This window comes from Cetorhinus maximus, chromosome 20 (assembly GCF_964194155.1).
Source record: "Cetorhinus maximus chromosome 20, sCetMax3.hap1.1, whole genome shotgun sequence".
NCBI classification, from domain to species: domain Eukaryota; kingdom Metazoa; phylum Chordata; class Chondrichthyes; order Lamniformes; family Cetorhinidae; genus Cetorhinus; species Cetorhinus maximus.
The window spans coordinates 22,792,488-22,810,352 of record NC_135898.1 but is presented as its reverse complement, the minus strand read 5'-3'; the positions used below and the strand labels follow the sequence as shown (position 1 = coordinate 22,810,352).

At 47.5% G+C, this 17,865-nt stretch overlaps 2 protein-coding genes and 1 long non-coding RNA gene across 8 annotated transcripts in view; 2 read left to right on the top strand and 1 right to left on the bottom strand.

Moving 5' to 3' along the window:
- LOC144694969 (poly(ADP-ribose) glycohydrolase-like) overlaps positions 1–6,454 on the top strand; it is a 38,609-nt gene extending 32,155 nt beyond the window's left edge. The window contains exons 13-15 of the mRNA XM_078565791.1: positions 1,472–1,583; positions 3,276–3,404; positions 4,148–6,454. Coding sequence (XP_078421917.1) covers positions 1,472–1,583; positions 3,276–3,404; positions 4,148–4,263 — 357 coding nt within the window. The 3' untranslated portion in view covers positions 4,264–6,454. The remainder of the gene's footprint in view (positions 1–1,471; positions 1,584–3,275; positions 3,405–4,147) is intronic.
- LOC144694973 (uncharacterized) overlaps positions 1–6,583 on the top strand; it is a 125,528-nt gene extending 118,945 nt beyond the window's left edge. Inside the window, exon 2 of the long non-coding RNA XR_013579842.1 lies at positions 5,547–6,583. This is a non-coding gene — a long non-coding RNA (uncharacterized LOC144694973). The remainder of the gene's footprint in view (positions 1–5,546) is intronic.
- Positions 6,584–10,621: 4,038 nt separating this feature from the next.
- The window catches only part of LOC144694964 (2-oxoglutarate dehydrogenase complex component E1), a 95,867-nt gene continuing 88,623 nt past the window's right edge, over positions 10,622–17,865 (bottom strand). For all 6 annotated transcript variants that reach the window (XM_078565776.1, XM_078565778.1, XM_078565779.1 and 3 more), the window contains 3 exons: positions 15,590–15,753; positions 14,773–14,927; positions 10,622–11,403 (listed from right to left, as the gene is read on the bottom strand). In XM_078565776.1, the coding sequence (XP_078421902.1) occupies positions 11,280–11,403; positions 14,773–14,927; positions 15,590–15,753 (443 nt within the window). In that variant the 3' untranslated portion in view covers positions 10,622–11,279. The remainder of the gene's footprint in view (positions 11,404–14,772; positions 14,928–15,589; positions 15,754–17,865) is intronic.

Below are 17,865 nucleotides of genomic sequence, written 5' to 3'. Positions count from 1 at the left end.
ATCTTTGGCAATCTCTTCTTTGCCTCCATCTATCACTGGTCCTCTATCCAGCTCTACCTGTCCCACCCCCCAGCTTATATTTCACCACATTTCTATACTTCTTTAGTTCTGATGAAGAGTCATACGGACTTGAAACGTTAACTGTGTTCCTCTCCGCAGATGCTGTCAGACCTGCTGAGTTTTTCCAGCTATTTTTGTTTTTGTTTCAGATTTCCAGCATCCGCAGTATTTTGCTTTTATCAATTTACTTGACATTAGCTTCTGATCTTCAGAGGGATTCAGAGGATCAAGCAGAATATGGGAGGGAGTGTTACTCTGCACCGAAACCACACAGACTGCAGCGGTTCAAGAAGGCGGTTCACCACCGCCTTCTCGAGGGCAATTAGGGATGGGCAATGTATGCTGGCTTAGCCAGCGACGCCCACATCCCGTGAATGAATTTAATGAGGAAAAAGGCGTTAATTCACCTCTTGTCTTGTTAAGTTTCAGGAATCATTAAAGTCTGAGGTTGATTGACATAGGAATGATTTCATTAGGTTCTAAATGGAAATGGTTTAATTCAGACAAGTTAAGGATGCCTCTCATTCATGGTTCCCCACTTTCTGGAGGGCAAAGGTCCTTCTGTAGCTGTTAGAACCAGAGAAACGTTACGGCACAGAAAGAAGCCATTCAGCCCATCATGTCTGCACTGGCCAAAAAAAAGAGGGCTAGCTGCTCATTTTAATTCCACTTTCCAGCACCTGGTCCACAGCCTTGTAGGTTACAGCACTTCAGATGCAGATCCAGGGACCTTTCAACTTGTTGAAATGAGCAAAAGCAGGATACTTCACAGAATGGTTACAGAAGGCCCTTCGGCCCATTGTGTCTGTGCCGGCTCTCCAAAGGAGCAATTTACCTCTCACCACTCCCTAGCTGTCTCCCTTTAAGGTAATAATCCAATTCCCTTTTGAAAGCCCTGATTGAACCTGCCTCCTCCACACTCTCAGGCAGCGCATTCCGGATCCTGACCGCTCGCTGCATGAGAAAGTTTCTCCTCATGTCTCTGTTGCTTCTTTTACCAATCACCTTAAATCAGTGTCCTTCTGGTTCTCGATCCTCCCACCAACGGGAACAGTTGCCCCCTATCTGCTCTGTCCAGACCCCTGATGATTTTGAACACCTCGATCAAATCTCCTCTCAACACCCTCTTCTCCAAGGAGACCAGTCCCAGCTTTTCCAGTCTATCCTCATAACTGAAGTTGCTTATGCCCACGAACCATACCTCGTGATATTTTGCTCGGATGAATCAAGAACATCCATTTGCGAAAAGGGAGGGAATAACCTATAATTTAAAATGTTTAATGGTATCAGCAATGAAAATAGAGTTCTAGAAAGGAGTTTCCTGACTGGGGTTTTTTCTAGGTCAGAGTTATCAGTTTTGAATCTCGTTCTGTGCCCGACTCCTCTGTAACACTGTGCTCTCCTCTAAAAGGCCTACTGTGGATTTTCTACTGCGGATCGTGTGATACTAGCCAGGCACAAACCAGCTGTTGCCACGGGCAACTGGGGCTGTGGAGCTTTCAAGGGGGATGCAAAGCTTAAAGGTTGGTAGATTTGTTAAGCTGCGGCTAGTGAAAATGACCAGCTCAAACCAACCATGGCTCACAGCGCAACATTCACACCACACAAGTGTCAGGCAATGACCATCTCCAACAAGACAGGATCCAACCATCGTCCCTTGATGTTCAATGCCATTACCATCATTGAATCCCCCACTATCAACATCCTGGGGGTTACCATTGAACATAAACTGAACTGGACCAGCCATATAAATACTGTGGCTACAAGAGCAGGTCAGAGGCTAGGAAGCCTGCGGTGAGTAACTCACCTCCTGACTCCCCAAAGCCTGTCCACCATCTACAAGGCACAAGTCAGGAGTGTGATGGTACGCTCCCCACTTGCCTGGATGAGTGCAGCTCCCACAACACCTAAGAAGCTCGACACCATCCAGGACAAAGCAGCCCACTTGACTGGCACACCATCACCAACTTCAACATTCACTTCCTCCACCACCAATACACAGTAGCAGCAGTGTCTACCATCTTCAAGATGCACTACCGCAACTTAATGCTCCTTCAACAGCACCTTCCAAACCCATGACCTCTACAACCTAGATGGACAAGGGCAGCAGACACATGGGAACACCACCACCTGCAAGTTCCCCTCCAAGACACAAGCCATCCTGAATTGGAACTATATCACTGTTCCTTTACTGTCGCTGGGTCAAAGTCCTGGAACTCTTTTCCTAACAGCACTGTGGGTGTACCTACACCACATGGACTGCAGAGGTTCAAGAAGGCGGCTCACCACCACCTTCTCAAGGGCAATATATGCTGGCCTAGCCAGCGACCCCCACATCCTATGAAAGAATTTTTAAAAACTCTTACCTCTGAGTCAAAAGGTGGTGTGTTCACGTCCCACTCCAGGACTTGAGCACAAAAATCCAGGCTGACACTCCCAGTACGGTACTGAGGGAGTGCTGCACTGTCAGAGGTGCCATCTTCCAGATGAGATGTTAAACTGAAGTCCAGTCTGCTCTCTCATGGGGACGTGAAAGATCCTGCGGCACTATTTTGCAGGGGAGCAAGGTAGTTCTCCCTAGCGTCCTGGCCAATATTTAAACCTTATTCAATATCACTGAAAAAAAAAATCTGTTCATTATTTTTATTTGTGGGAGCTTGCTGTAAGCTAATTGGCTGCTGCGCTTTCTACATGACAGTGACTGCAGCTCACTGGCTGTAAAGCGCTTTGGGGGCGTCTTGAGATCGTGAAGGGCGCTATATAAATGCCAGTCTTTCACCTCAAATGGAACACACTACCATTTCAACTCCACTGTCTTTTGGCCAGTCCACATTTGGTGACTACAGTTGCAATACCAGCAAGCAGCTGCTGGCGGAGCTATCGAGCCCAATGGACCTTCCCGAGCTCAGCGCTGCCACCTGGTGGCACAGGAGCCCTGGACGATACCCTCCCCCCACCCCAAATCTGAGTAGCAAATTCCCTGAATTCAGCAGCTACAGAGACCCAGGTGTGTTCCAGCCCTGGGAACAATGCTAGAAACACCCGTATTTTTTGTGTGTGTGAGTTCATCAGCATTATGCAAAACGCATGAGGTCAACAACAACTTGCATTTATCACACACTTTACATGAAAAGTGGCTTTGAAGGAATGGGATGGTGCCTTGATCTGTGCTGAAGTGTTGACGACTGACTTCTCCACCACTTATGTTTTCATAGCTCTCATTCAGATCATGGCCGCGGCTCAGGCGCAGAGGGATGTGGTCTACTTTACTTTCGGGGACACTGCCCTGATGAGAAGCATAAAGGAAATGCATCAGTTTTTGCAGGGGAGTAATGTCACAGTGGGTAAGTGAGAACTAAACTAGAACATGGGAGGGAGGGAGGGAGGTGGGGGGGAGGCGGCACAGGGTGTGAGGCCAGAGGCGACAGTATATACCCTTGGCTGAAGGTAGGCATGTTTTGTACAACGCTGGAGAACCGCACCCTTTGGCAGCTCTCCATCCAACGAGCCCAGAGAGCGAGAATCAGCCAGCCGGCTATTTGACTGCGCGAGGCATCGCAGCGGTGCCTGACCCTGGCGGTTTTAGCAGGCGGAGAGGTGAACCAGCAGGAATATTGAGGCCGTCAGTGAAACCAGGCAGCGGCTTCGCTCTGGGATGGGTGGCGAATACTTACAGCGCCAGACCTTGTAACCCTGGTGTGAAGGAGACAGAGGAGGACAGGACCCCAGGCTTTATTCCTGCTTTGTCTTATGTTGGCCCAGTTAAATCAGGGGGTTAGTGGGTTCTTTGAGGGCCAAAAATCAGCCCGAGCTTCTTGTCTTCCATACTATACAGTAACAGGTATGTGCATGTACAGACAGACAGATATGTTAAAGGTAGAATCAGCATGAAGCCCCACACAGTCGAACAGCCTGCCAGCATTTTCTGTCTGATGGCGGGAAGAAGGCTTTTAAAATCCACTGGTATTAGCCCAACAAGATTGCAGGAGAGATGGGGAGAAATTCTCAAGCTGGTTGCAGTGTAACTTAAGCGAACTCGATATCTGCCAGTACTCAATCTGCAACTTCCCCCTCCCCAACCCAACAGGGCGGCTTTACGACGTTTTGGAGAAGTACTCGAGGAAAGCTTTGGGAGTGAGCATGGGCAGAGATCTCTACGAGTTCATTCGGAGCAACGTGGCTTGTCCAAAGGGAAGGATCTGATCACTGGCTACGGCCAAGAGGTTCTGTTTAAAAGGTGAAAGCAAATGACAAGACAGAGACCCTCGTGCACTGATTGGAGAGAGGATCGAATTGAGAATTCCCTCCTCAACTCAATAGGATCTTTGAACGCTGAAAATCTGGGGCTGTGGATATATTAAGAAAACAGTAATAGTCCTTAAATATACCTTAAAAGGGACAGCATTTACAACAGCTTTACTGGTTTAGGTAGGGACTAAACCATGTCACAGCTCAGATCCTCTACAAATACCTTTCTGCTTAACTCTCTCAAATCCATCCGTTTCTGCATTCCGATGATGTAAAAGTTAAACTGTGTACAAGCTGAATGTTAATGAGATTGCCCCTTATCTATAACTTTAATTAACTTTTCTGTTGCGTTAGAATTGTGCCCCGTGAGATTGGTGGGATTAACTGTGATTTTCCATGTGCAGTGCATTGCCAACACAATGTTGAAGAGCTAGCAAATGACATGGGAGTGTTACAGCCATACAGTGCACCTAATCCCTGTATGCAAATACTTACAGCCTGTCCAATTATTTAACAGTGGTGTAGTCGAGCAGTTAAATGACTGTGACAAAAACAATAGCAGTCTTCCCTTGAACATCATTTGATGATCTGTCTTTGTGCACCAGAGCTGCTTTCCCTGGTGACTTGCGACTTGGCCGGGGCTATTTCCTCAAGTCCGGATGGGATAAAAGTGAGCAAGACCACCATGGATAATGACAACTCATGCCTGGGTTCCTATAGGTGCAAAGTCACCTCTGCCACCTTGCTAAAAATGGCCATTCTTCACACATGACTGGGTGGTCAAACCAGGTCACAGTTGAGTACAGTCCTTCTCTCTCTCACACACACACACTTGGGTTGAACTAGGAAAGGAAGTCTTAACTAATTTTGTTTCTCTTCCTAGCACTTAGTAGCTGCAGTACCCCCTCTCTCCCACCCTTGCTGAATTCAACTAACTATAGACCTTGTGTTCATTGGTTTTCCTAACACCTTGATGGGTCAGTGCTCCCATGTTGCAGGACCAGACCATAAAGGTCCCAAGATCTGACTTGAGCCATAGTCATTATGGCACAGAAGGAGGCCATTCAGCCCATCAAGTCCTCTGTACAGCTATCCAGTCAGTCTCATTCCCCCGTAACCCTACAAGCTTAATTCCCTCAAGGGCCCATCCAAGTTCCTTTTGAAATCATTCACCATCTCTGCTTCCACCACCCTCGTGGGCAGCAAGTTCCAGCTCATTCCCACTTGCTGTGTAAAAGAGTTCTTCCCCCACCCCATATCTCTCACCCAAAACTTTAAATCTGTGTCCCCCTTGTCCTTGCACCTAGGCTGGCGGGATGGGGGTGTAGGGAAGAACACCTCCTGACTCCCGATCACAATCCAGCATTGTGAAGCGTGTGCGTGTCGAGACTAGGTTCAAGCAGGATTGGGTATTCCCCCAATTCAGTACCTCCCCTCTGGACTCACGTAGAGAGCCCCCTTGGAAGAGGGACGGCCAGTGTGATTGACTTCACAACGAGAGATTGCCTTGAAATGGGGAGGTGGAATGGGGAAAAAAAATAGAACTTAAGAGTTACGGCCCATTTAACCCCTCCCTAGCCTGCAGGGGAAGCAAGTTCACTTGCTCAGAAAGGTGACTGAAAAGGCTGGTGTTCCCCACAGGTTGGAGAGCGTGGGCCAGAGAAGAGGGAGTTTGACGATGAATGTTTGACATGCCCCAGAGGGATGAGCAGAATTAGTATTTGATCAGAGAACCATTCACCAAAACCAGCAAGGTCGACGTAAACAGGTTTTCAACTTGTGTGAAAGGGTACAGTAAAATAATCGCTCTCGGCTTTGATCGTTCCCCTCTGTGCAGTAAGTGCCACTGCAGTTACTCGTTTAATATTCCTCTCCAAGTTACCTCAGTCTTGATTGTGAAGAGCACTCGAGTTTCCTCTCAACTCCAACAACACTTGAAAAGGTTCCAACAGCAGTCTTCCTATTTGAACTGGCATAGGTTTTACATAGAGTTTTGCTGCTACACTTGTAGAGGATGAGAACTCAAACATATTTCAACAAGACTCATTTATTAACACTCAGATACTCCAGTAATCCCAAATTTCCACAAATAGGACTTTGCTTGGGGGTTTAAGAATGAACACCAACCAAAGCACCAGCTATAATAGTGCATAATGCTTATAAAGTTTCAAAACAAACTGTGTGCAATTAGAACTGGCAGAAATAAAATCTGCAATTGATTGTGAATCATCGTGAGACTCTAAAAACCTCAAAACATTAAAAAATATTTTTAAAAGACTTGTATTTATATAGTGCTTTTCGCGACATCTCAAAGCACTTTACAACCAATGAAGTACTTTTTGAAGTGTAGTCACTGTTGTAATGTAGGAAACGCGGCAGCCAATTTGCACACAGCAAGATCCCACAGACAGCAATGTGATAATGACCAGATAATCGGGACACCAGAGATAACTCCCCTGCTCCTCCTTCAAATAGTGGCGAGGGATCTTTCACACCTATCGAAGGGGGCAGACAAGATGTGTTTAACATCTCATCCAAGTGGCTGCACCTCTGACGGTGCAGCACTCCCTCAGCACTGCGCTGGAGCGTCAGTCTTGATTTTCGTGGTCACGTCCTGGAGGGGGACCAGAATCCAGAACCTGGTAGCTCAAGAGGCGCGAGTGCTACCCACTGAGTCACAGGTGCTGAAAGGCAATGGTCACCTGCCAGCCTCATTCATTAACACAGCAAGTCAGTGCATGGCCCACAACTGCTCGAGTCACGTGGAGATCCGAGAACCAGTGAAGAAGAATAAAAGCAGAAAATGCGAGAGAGATAGGTTGTTGACCTGAAACGTTAACCGTTCCCCCTCCCACCCCTCTCCGTAGATGCTGCAGTGACCTGCTGAATATTTGCAGACTATTCTGCTTCTATTTCAGATTTCCAGCCCCCCACCACCCCCCTGCCTCCCCACAGCACTTTGCTTTGGGCTCCAGTGTTGAAGGGTTCACATAGATTTGAGTTGAATTATAAAATTCAGCGAGAGAGGATTTTAAGGTTCATCAGGAGTCTCACAACAAACAGAGGCCTGTTCATCTGTGGAGATACCAAACGCCACTCAGGAGGTTCAAACTCAGTGCAACAACAGGGTCTTGACAGGAATCAATGGTCAGCCCGTGCACACGACTGGCCCTCGTGATACGTGAGCTGGCGTTACAGTCTCACAAGCCGCAAGCAGCTGTCCCCTCAGATTAAAAAGATCCTTACAAATCACTTGACAACTAAATCACAAGCAGGGATTGACGCATTAAAATCCCAAATGACTTTTCAAACACCTTTAGCAGATACAGAGATTTGCTTCATAGAACATCCACCGATTTTCCCTTTTTACCCCCCTTGATCCGAAAGTGTTTCTAACCACACTCCCAGCCGGTCTTCAAAGAACAAAGAAAAGTACAACACAGGAACAGGCCCTTCGGCCCTCCAAGCCTGTGCCGATCATATTGCCCCATGTGAGATGATAGAGATGATAGAGATGGTGGATGGTATGTGCCTACACCAGTGATTAGGATCCTGTTCTCCAGCAGTGGTCACAGAATGAGAAAGAACCCTTGCTCTTTCTTACCATGCTGAACCAGGGATAGTGCAAGATCTGGATATTCAGGCTCAGGCTGATAAGTGGCAAGTAACATTTGTGACACACAAGTGCCAGGCAATGCCCATCTCCAATAAGAGAAAAATCTAAACTATCTCCCTTTGATGTTCAATGGTATTACCATCACTGAATCCCCCACCATCAATATCTTTGGGGTTAACATTGACCAGAAACTGAACTGGACCAGCCATATAAATACTGTGGCTATGAGGGCAGGTCAGAGGCTGGGAATTCTGTGACAAGTAACCCACCTCCTAACTCCCCAAAGCCTGTCCACATCCACAAGGCACAAGTCAGGAGTGTGATGGAATACTCCCCACTTGCCTGGGAGAGTGCAGCTCCCACAACACTCAAAGCTCGACACCATCCAGGACAAAGCAGCCCACTTGATTGACACCACATCCACCACCAACGCACAGTGGCAGCAGTGTACACCATCTACAAGATGCACTGCAACTCACCAAGGCTTCTCCAACAGCATCTTTAAAGCTCACGACCATTGCCATCTAGAAGGACAAGAGCGGCAGATAGATGGGAACACCACCACCTGGAGGTTCCCCTCCAAGCCACTCACCATCCTGACTTGGAAATATATCGGCCGTTCCTTCACTGTCGCTGGGTCAAAATCCTGGAACTCCCTCCCTAACAGCACGGTGGGTGTACCTACACCACATGGACTGCAGCGGTTCAAGAAGGCAGTTCACTACCACCTCTCAAGGGCAACTAGGGATGGGCAATAAATGCTGGCCCAGCCAGCGAAGCCCACATCCAGTGAATGAGTAAAAAATAATCCAAATATAAACACCCACTTCCACCAGATCACTCAGTGATTATTCATTTTGAGAGCCAGGGAGCCCTGCTTAAAGATACGTGCCAGTGTGAGAGCATCAAAAGAGGGTTACATTTCAGGATTGGGGGTGGCGGTAAGGCCCTGTTTTCCCCCTGCAACCCCCCAAATCAGTTGAATTGCCTGAATGGTACCATAACCCTAACCCGCGCGTGTTCATCGGTTGGACGGGAGCTGATTCTTCCTGTCAAAGCTGTCAATGGATTTGTGATAAAATGACTGGGATTTTATAGTATGTTTTTGTGCGCATAGTAGAATAACATTAGATTATTTTGGATTGTTATCCCCACCTAACCAATACGTCAGTTTGCACAACACCAGAGGCAGTGTGGCTGTGTCCAGATGAAGAGTAAGTGGCTTCTATCCCTGCCTTACTCACGAGGTAAAAAGATCACTTACGCCACCACCACCACACCACCCCGACGGTCAAGCACAGCTCACTTTTCACTGGCACTGCCCCCCTCCCTTTCAAAACCTCTGCCTTTTTAAAAAAAACGACCACTCAATGCCATAGTCTTCCCCATATACCACCCCGATCTCCAAGCTCTCTTTCCTCTACAGGTCCTTCAGTGAAGTTGCTTTTCATTCTTTCCACCTCTCTCAAACCCTGGTACATTGCACTTGCCCCTCCACTCCTGGTCTAGAACCATGGTACATTCCACCTGACCCACCCCCTCACCTGCTCTAGAACCAAAGCCCATGTCACAACCCCTGCTCTAGAACCATGGCACATTCCATCCGACCCACCCTCCTCAGTACTGAGGCCCACACCACACTCCCTGCTCTGGAACCTCAGCCCATTGCCCTGCCCCCCCCTAGAACACTGGCCCATTGCACTCCACCCCCTTGCTCTGGAGCCTTGGCACACTCCCCATCACCCTGCTGTAGACCCTGGCCAATTCCACTTGCCCTCTTCCCCTGCTCAAGAGCCTCAGCCCACCCCACTTGCCCCACCTCCCACACTTTATGACCTCAGCTTATTCCACTTGACCCACCTCTCATGTTCTAGATCCCTGGCCCATTCCATTCGCTCTCCCTCAAACCATGACCCATTCCACTTGCCCCTTCCCCACTCCTAGAACACCAACACATGCCACTTCCCTGCTCTCGAACCACAGGCCATTCCCACCCCCTTCCCACACTCAGACCTCAGACCATTCCACCTGCATCCTCCACTCTTCCCCTGCCACTCACTCAAGAACCTCAGCCCGTTCCACTGCTCATGCCCGACAACCTTTGCCCCCTACATTCTAGGGCACCCACTCTAGAACATTGGCCTAAACCACTTTACCCCTCCCTGCTGTAGAACATTGGCTCATTACATTTGCGCTCTTCCCCCCCCCCCACCCTAGAACAATGACCCATTAAACTGCCTTCTCCCTACCCCTGCTCTATAACAATGGCCCAATACTCCTGCCACCTCCCCCCCCCCCCCCCCCCACAAACCTCAGAACAATGGCCCGCCACAATAACCCTCTTCTACCACCCCCTACCCCCCCGGAGAACACTGGCCCATCACTCTTCTCTCTCCTCACCGCCGCACCCCACCCCCCCCAGCAAAACTCTAGAACACTGGCCCATTAACTTGCCCATACCGCTAGAAGAATGGCCCACCACACTTGCAATCTGCCAACCCCACACTACCCTGCTCTACAATAATGACCCATTTGAACATGGCACCCCACCCCCCAAAAAAAATCTCCAGTACAATGGCCCGTCCCACTTCTCTCCTGGTCTAGAACCTTGGGCCATCCAACCTTGAAGGCACTGCACAAGTGGAAAAAGACGCTTCTAGACCAACCTACGGTGAGTTTCAAAGCAAAACCAAAGTGTTGCATGAGGAGAACGTCTTTTATTGATGAAGCTATATTCAGTTGAAAACTTTATTTGTACCAAAATAAATAAATCAGTTTTTCCTACTGCGCAGTCTCAAGAAGTGGTCATCGAGAGAAAACTCTTCCACAGATAGGCGAGTGAAACATCGTCGTCTTGATTTTGGCACAGGCTGAAAGTGCAATGCCTTCTCCCAACATTAACTGCTTAAAGTCTTGGGCAGAACTCATGTAGCAGTGGAAGAGAGTGGGGGGGTGGTGGCGGTGCGGTGGGTCAGGGAAGCTAAAATCGGAACGTGATCCAGCCATCGACCGGGAGTTAGCCCACGGCTAGTTCAGAAATAGAAAAATTCCTTATTCACAAAATTTACAAACCACACCTCATTACTTCAACTGCTCGATTAAACTAAACAATACATTAAAAAGTGGAGCGGGTGAAGCTATAGCAGTCAGTGGCCTGTTTATACACCGCTCTTTTCTGCTTCATAATTCCTGTATTGAATCGAGGTATTTTTTTTTGCTCTATCTGAAATAAATGCTGCAGATACAAGCCTCTCACCAGTTGTACAAGTTAGATCTCAGTAGCATGCACAGCCTAGTCCCTAGAGTAAGGACGGAAGATGAAGGTTCAGACGGCGAGTGAATCCAAGGCCAGGTCCTAATTGTCCAGGTTCTTGAAGGAGTCCAGGTTAAAACTGGTCTCCAGAAACCTCTTCAACTCATGCAAGTGGGTGTTTTTGTTACCCGTGGCTGGGGCGGAGGCCGGCTCACGGCCAGCATACCTGCAGAGGAGAGAAAAGACCATCAGTTTAACAAGCACCACCACCTAGCCCAACACGTGGGCCCCCATTCAGCTCTGGCTGGCGGATCGAGCTCGGCAGCCTCGACCCAGTTCCGAAGATTAACAAGGACAAGGAAGGTGACTCGGCCATCTTGGCTCACCCATCCAGAAAGACCCTGCAGTCGCCCCAGTACAGCAATCAATTGTTTCTTCAGCAATTCTGGGCCTTTGATTGAACTACGCTATCTAGGGTTGGCCATTGTTCTGTGAAGAACTCAAACATCAGTCCTAAATTTACCTTTTGTTCTTTTGACTATCAGTGTGGCTCAGCGGGTAGCAGTCTTAATCACAAGGTTCCGGGTTCAAGTCCCACTCTAGACTCCAGGGCTCGAGTGCAAAAATCAAGGCTGACACTCCAGTGCAGTACTGAAGGAGTGCTGCACTGTTGGAGGTGCCTTCTTTTTTTGCTTAAAAAAAGGGTGCCTATCTGCCTCCTCATATGAATGTAGAAGATCCCATGGCGCTATTTTGAAGAGCAGCAGGGGAGCTATCCCTGGTGCCCTGGCCAATATTTAACCCTCAATCAACATCACTAAAACGGATCATCGAGTCATTATCACGTTGCTGTTTGTGGGAGTTTGTTGTGTGCATGTTGGCTGCTGTGTTTCCATTTTAAAAAGTACTTCATTGGCTGTACAGTACTTGGAGATGTCCAGTGGTTGTGAAAAGCACTATATAAATGCAAATCTCTCTCATTTTTGAATCCAAACTTCCCCGAGGTTAACATGAAGCTATTTTTCTGTTCTAGCTGTCCTACAAGACCAGTTCTCAGTCACTTCCTATCAACAGAGAACAGTTTGGGTTTCTCCAGTCATTCTACATCGCGCTGCCCTTTGATACCACAGATTAGCTGTGGCTCTGCCCTATGAACTGCCTGGTGACTAAAACTGACGAGTGTTGAAGGCTATAGTTTGAGAAGAACCTGCTCTAATTTGAACGCTTGGTGATATAGCTCAGCTCTATTTAAACTGATTGGTGCTCTGTATTAATTGGAATTGAACAAATCTCACTTAAAAGCTCTTTCCATGCCATCCTTCTTCCTGGCTAGGGGTTGATAGCACAGGCTGACCCTCAGCTGACCTTAAATTCACTCCCCCGAGTTCACAGAATGACGGACACAGAAATGGAAAACTATCACAACAGGTTTGTAAAGCTCCTTCGACTTGTGAGGGACACTATTAGGACAGAATTGAGGGAGTTTGACTCTACTTCTGACACTATGCCCATATAATAAAATAAAAGCAAAATACTGTCGATGCTGGGAATCTGAAACAAAAACAAAAATAGCTGGAAAAACTCAGTAGGTCTGACAGCATCTGCGGAGAGGAACACAGTTAACGTTTTGAGTCCGTATGACGTTTTGAGTCCGTATGACTCTTCATCAGAACTGAGGAAATATAGAAATGAGGTGAAATATAAGCTGGTTGAGGGGGGTGGGACAGGTAGAGCTGGATAGAGGGCCAGTGATTGGTGGAGGCAAAGAAGAGATTGCCAAAGATGTCATAGACAAAAGGACAAAGGGGTGTTGACGAAGGTGATATTATCTAAGGAATGTGCTAATGGTGACATTAAGGGTAAAAAGCAGGATGAGCATGTGACAGATGGCCCTAGTGGGGGTGGGGTGGGGGGAGAGGATCGAAATAGGCTAAAAGGTAGAGATGGAAAAACAATGGATGGAAATACATTTAAAAATAATGGAAATAGGTGGGAAAAGGAAAATATATGCCCAGTCTGGTTAATATTCAGTCTGGATGACTGAAATGAATAAAAAGACACCCCCAACTGACATGCCTCAGCTTGAGGCATACAAGATGAAGAAACACAGGCTGCGGATCTTGCTTTATGTGCCTGCTGGTGAGGAGGAATCGTGCATCTTCCGCTCGTTGCCTCCACTGCTAGGTTTTTAACTTCACTTCCCATGATTCAAATCTTTCCCTCACAAAGATTTAACCCAAGTGTTTCTCAAACCGGTTGGCACAGACCCCCAGCGCTCGAAAGGGACTTTCCAAATGGTTCACGAAATATTTGTGTGGTATGCAAATGAGTTATCGGAACTGGTTTTAAGGGGGACAGAATCTAAAAAACTAGAGCCAGACCTTTCAGGAGGAGTGAAATTAAGGGCGACATCCACAGAAAGGGTGGTAGAGATTTGGAACTCTCACGAATAGCTTAATTTTACTGTGTGCAGATTTGGTCTCCATATTTAAGAAAGGATATACTAGCACTGGGGGCGGTACAGCGAAGGTTCACTACATTGGTCCCCGGGATGCTGAGTAAATTGGGCCTATATTCTCTGAAGTTAATGAGAGGTGATCCCATTCAGACACAAGATTCTGAAGGGGCTTGACAGGGTAGACACAGAAATTGCTTCCTCCGGCTGGGGAATGTGGAACAGGATAATGGGGGCGATCATTTAGTTCTGAGGTGAGGAGAAATTTCTTCACTGAGGGGGCCCGCGGATGCTCCATCATTGAATATATTTAAAGGTTGAGATCGGCAGATTTTTGGGGTCTCGGGGAATCAAGGGGAGCGGGTGGAAAGTGGAGTTGAGGCAGGAGATTAGCCATTGATCATGTTGAATGGCCGAGCAGGCTCAAGAGGCCGAACGGTCTACCTCCTGCCTCAGTTCCTTACGGTCTTGAGTTGTAATTGTTAGTTTTAAATCAGAGATTGAAGGGCTATGGGGATATGGTGTCAGGTCATAGACCCCAGTCATGGGCTTGAGGGGCTGAATGGTCGTCTCCTGTTCCTGTGATGCAAGCTGGAAATGAAGTGCGATCATCATATGCAACAGAGAAGGTCTCACTTTGAAGAGGGAGGTGTGCTGGGAGTGAATAGGAAGGCTCACAGTTACCAAGGCTGGTGGTGGGGTCAAATTCAAAAGAGGGGAGTTTTTAAGTATTTCGGGACTTGAAAAGGGTGCTGAATTACAAACATCCAGGTATTAGGAGTATGATTTAGATGGGCAGGGTGGTCATTTGACAAAGGTTGGCTGATAAGTGAGAGAACCACTGCCTTGGTTTGTGCTGCGGATACTCCTGTTAATCAGCTCTCCTCTGTGGGATGAGCCTAATCTGGGTTGAAGCTGGCTGATTTCTTTGACCGTTGTTCTGCTTTACACTCAAGTCCATTGCGTCTAGTTAGGGTCCCGCCTCTACTTTTAGTGAAGCCTTTTGTTTTGCCTTGGTGTCCGCGATGTTACTGTTTATCCTACGCCTCAATTTACTCCCCTTCGTCTCTGAGATGGCAGGGGTACAGTTCCAGCAGCGCGGGGTTACAGTGTTAAGCAGTACGCGATGGCCTTACTCACCAGACGGGCCGCTCGCGTCGAGTGGTGGCGCGGATGCGTGGCTTCACGTACTCGTAGTAACCCTGGTTTTTGTGCTCCTCCTGACACCAAATCAGCTCAGCGTTGGGGTACTTCTTTGCCTCCTGTTCCACCACATCGAACGGGAAGGGAGAGAGCTGGACAGGGAAACAGGGCCCGACTTAGTGAAGCTCTTTAAAACGGAGCGTTCATCCCAAGTCATTACAAACCAACATTAGAGTGATATTCTATCCACCCCCCACCCCCACTAAATCTAAAGGAAAAGGTGAAAGGGAAGCTTTGATCAGGGAGATGCGCTGATCGCCTGTTACACTGATCGAACAGGATGTGCCAGGTTCCTTAAAAAAAGAGTGAAGGAACAGCATTTGAGGCTGAATAATGACAGCCAACCCATTTCCACGTACTTTTCACATCTGCCACACTAGACAACGAGTATATTCCAGGCTGACCTGAGGCCTCCCAACTTGCCTTCGCGCCCGAGGGTGTCAACCCTTGTTACAAACAAGAGTAGCCCTCAGGCACCTCATCAAAACTACCTTTGTTTGTGTCCAGACAGCGAGTGCCAGGAGGCTATTGAACACGGAGTTATTCTGAGCTAGCGTAATCTTTGCCTTCACACCGAGGGCCTTTCCACGTGACATCACTTAGTCCGCCAGTGGTTGTCTCTTCCTGAGCGGTTTGCCACACCTCACTGAGACCAGCCAACAGCACAGGCTGGTAATAGAAACTATTAATTGGTGATGGGCGCTGTGTCACTACAGCAAAAGAACCAGCTCAGAAGGGAGTTCACGATGCTCACCTGCTCCAGCCTGGTGATTGCAACCTCAGCTTCCAGGTCTCTGTTCTTGCGCTCTTTTGCCAGTTCATAGTATACTTTACCAGTACAAAACAGAAGCCTCTTAACCTCCTCTGGTTTCTGAGCTGCAGGCCCATTCTCCTCAATTCCACGCAGGAATTCTGTACCTATGGTAGGGGGGAGAAAAGGAGAGGAAATGAAAAAGGCTGCACTATCAGTGTATATATTTTCATAAACAGATACACATTCCATCCATTCTTCGCTTCCCCACCTCCCCCCAACCCTGGAATCTCTTGAACAAAAACAGAATTACCTGGAAAAACTCAGCAGGTCTGGCAGCATCGGTGGAGAAGAAAAGAGTCGACGTTTCGAGTCCTCACGACCCTTCAACAGAACAGTTCTGTTGAAGGGTCATGAGGACTCGAAACGTCGACTCTTTTCTTCTCCACCGATGCTGCCAGACCTGCTGAGTTTTTCCAGGTAATTCTGTTTTTGTTTTGGATTTCCAGCATCCGCAGTAGTTTTTTGTTTTTATCCCTGGAATCTCTTCCTGTCTTTGCAATTCCCAAAGGCATTGCTCACCCTGACAATATCGCAGCCATTGATCAGTCTTCACATCCAAGACTGTGAGGAACATGGCTAACTATGAGGGCCATCACAGCTCACCCTAACCCCGTGTTAACAGATGGCCACTTCCCAGCAGCAGTCAGTGGACAAGTGGTGAGACCCTATGTTGATGTGCCTTTTCCCTGGCTCACTGGTACCGAAGCCCTCCAACCACCAGCTCATTGCTGACCAGAGTTTGGATCCAGGATCTTTGGTCTCTTTGGGGATGGTCCACAACACAAGAAATACAAGCATGAGTAGACCATTCAGCACCTCGAGCCTGCTCCACCATTCAATAAGACCATGGCTGATCTGATTACGTCCTTAACTCCACTTTGCTGTCTATCCCCCACAACTCCCTTGTCAATCAAAAAATCTACCTAACTCAGCCTTGAATATATTCAATGACCCAGCCTCCACCGCTCTCTGGGGAAGACTAATAACCGTCAGAAAAAAATTCTCCTCATCTCCGTCTTAAATGAGAGACTTCTTACTTTTAAACTGTGTCCCCTGGTTCTAGTCTCTCCTACAGGAGACATGTTCTCACCCCGTCAAGTCCCCTAGGGATCTTATATGTTTCAATAAGATCACTTCGCATTCTTCTAAACTCTGTACTGTAGTTGAATGGGATAAGAATAGAAAATCGGTCCCTCAACAGTAAAACATAGTCATTAATCCTTACCCTGCTGAATAAACAGGGGATTCAAGCACATACACACAACAAATACAGCTCTTCAAGGCACTCTGCACAAACCAAGCTTGTAAGACTGACTTGAATATAGGTGTAACTTTACACATACCTCATGCCTAATGTTCCTTAAGACCTAACTGCAGCTCTATAAGCTCTGGAGTTGTCTGTACCCATAGACAGGCATGGAGTTTATGATGCCCCATTTTCCTTTCTAATTTGGGTTGGTCCAACAATACTTCAAAAGTTTGAAGGCAGTTCAGATTTACTGGCTTGGTCCTAGCAGTGCAGACAGATGATCGCCGACGGTTCTGTGACAAGTGGAGACCGATGAGAGGGCAATGGGCTGGAATGGATCTGTAGCTGTGGTTTATGCACTGCGAGCACTTTTTGGGGTGGTGGGGGAGGGAGGGAGGGAGGAGGAAAGGTTGACCCTGTGGCCAGACTTCCATTTCAATTTGTTTCACCTCTTGTGAACCCGAATCTCCCAAGGTTTCAACCAAAAGAAGTGTTGTTTCAGTTGGAACTGGGGCCAAGTCAAAATGGGCAATGAACTAACCCCCAAACCAGCAGAGCACAGCCCAAATCTTACTGGACCTTTTCAGAGACATTCCAATACACTGGGTTAAACAAGCTCACTTTGTCAAGGTAGCCACGGTTTTCTGGAGCTTACTGTTGCTTTCTAGTATCTGAGAATTTTCCCTGAAAATGGCCATAGTGATTGGACAAGGCTGTAGTGTATAGCTGTTGCCCAGCCATTCCCTTGTATCTCTTATTACTTATAGACTCGTCAGGACTCTCTGCTGTCATCTCATTCCTAGAAGCACTTCTCTATCTCACTTTGAACCCCATCCTCATTCTCTCTCTCTTTTGGTCTCATCAGGTCATAAACCCTAGTCCAGGGAAATTGATGTTTAACGATTAGCTTTAGTTTAGTTTACACACAAAGTATATTAATTGACTAATCCAATATTATATTATTCTG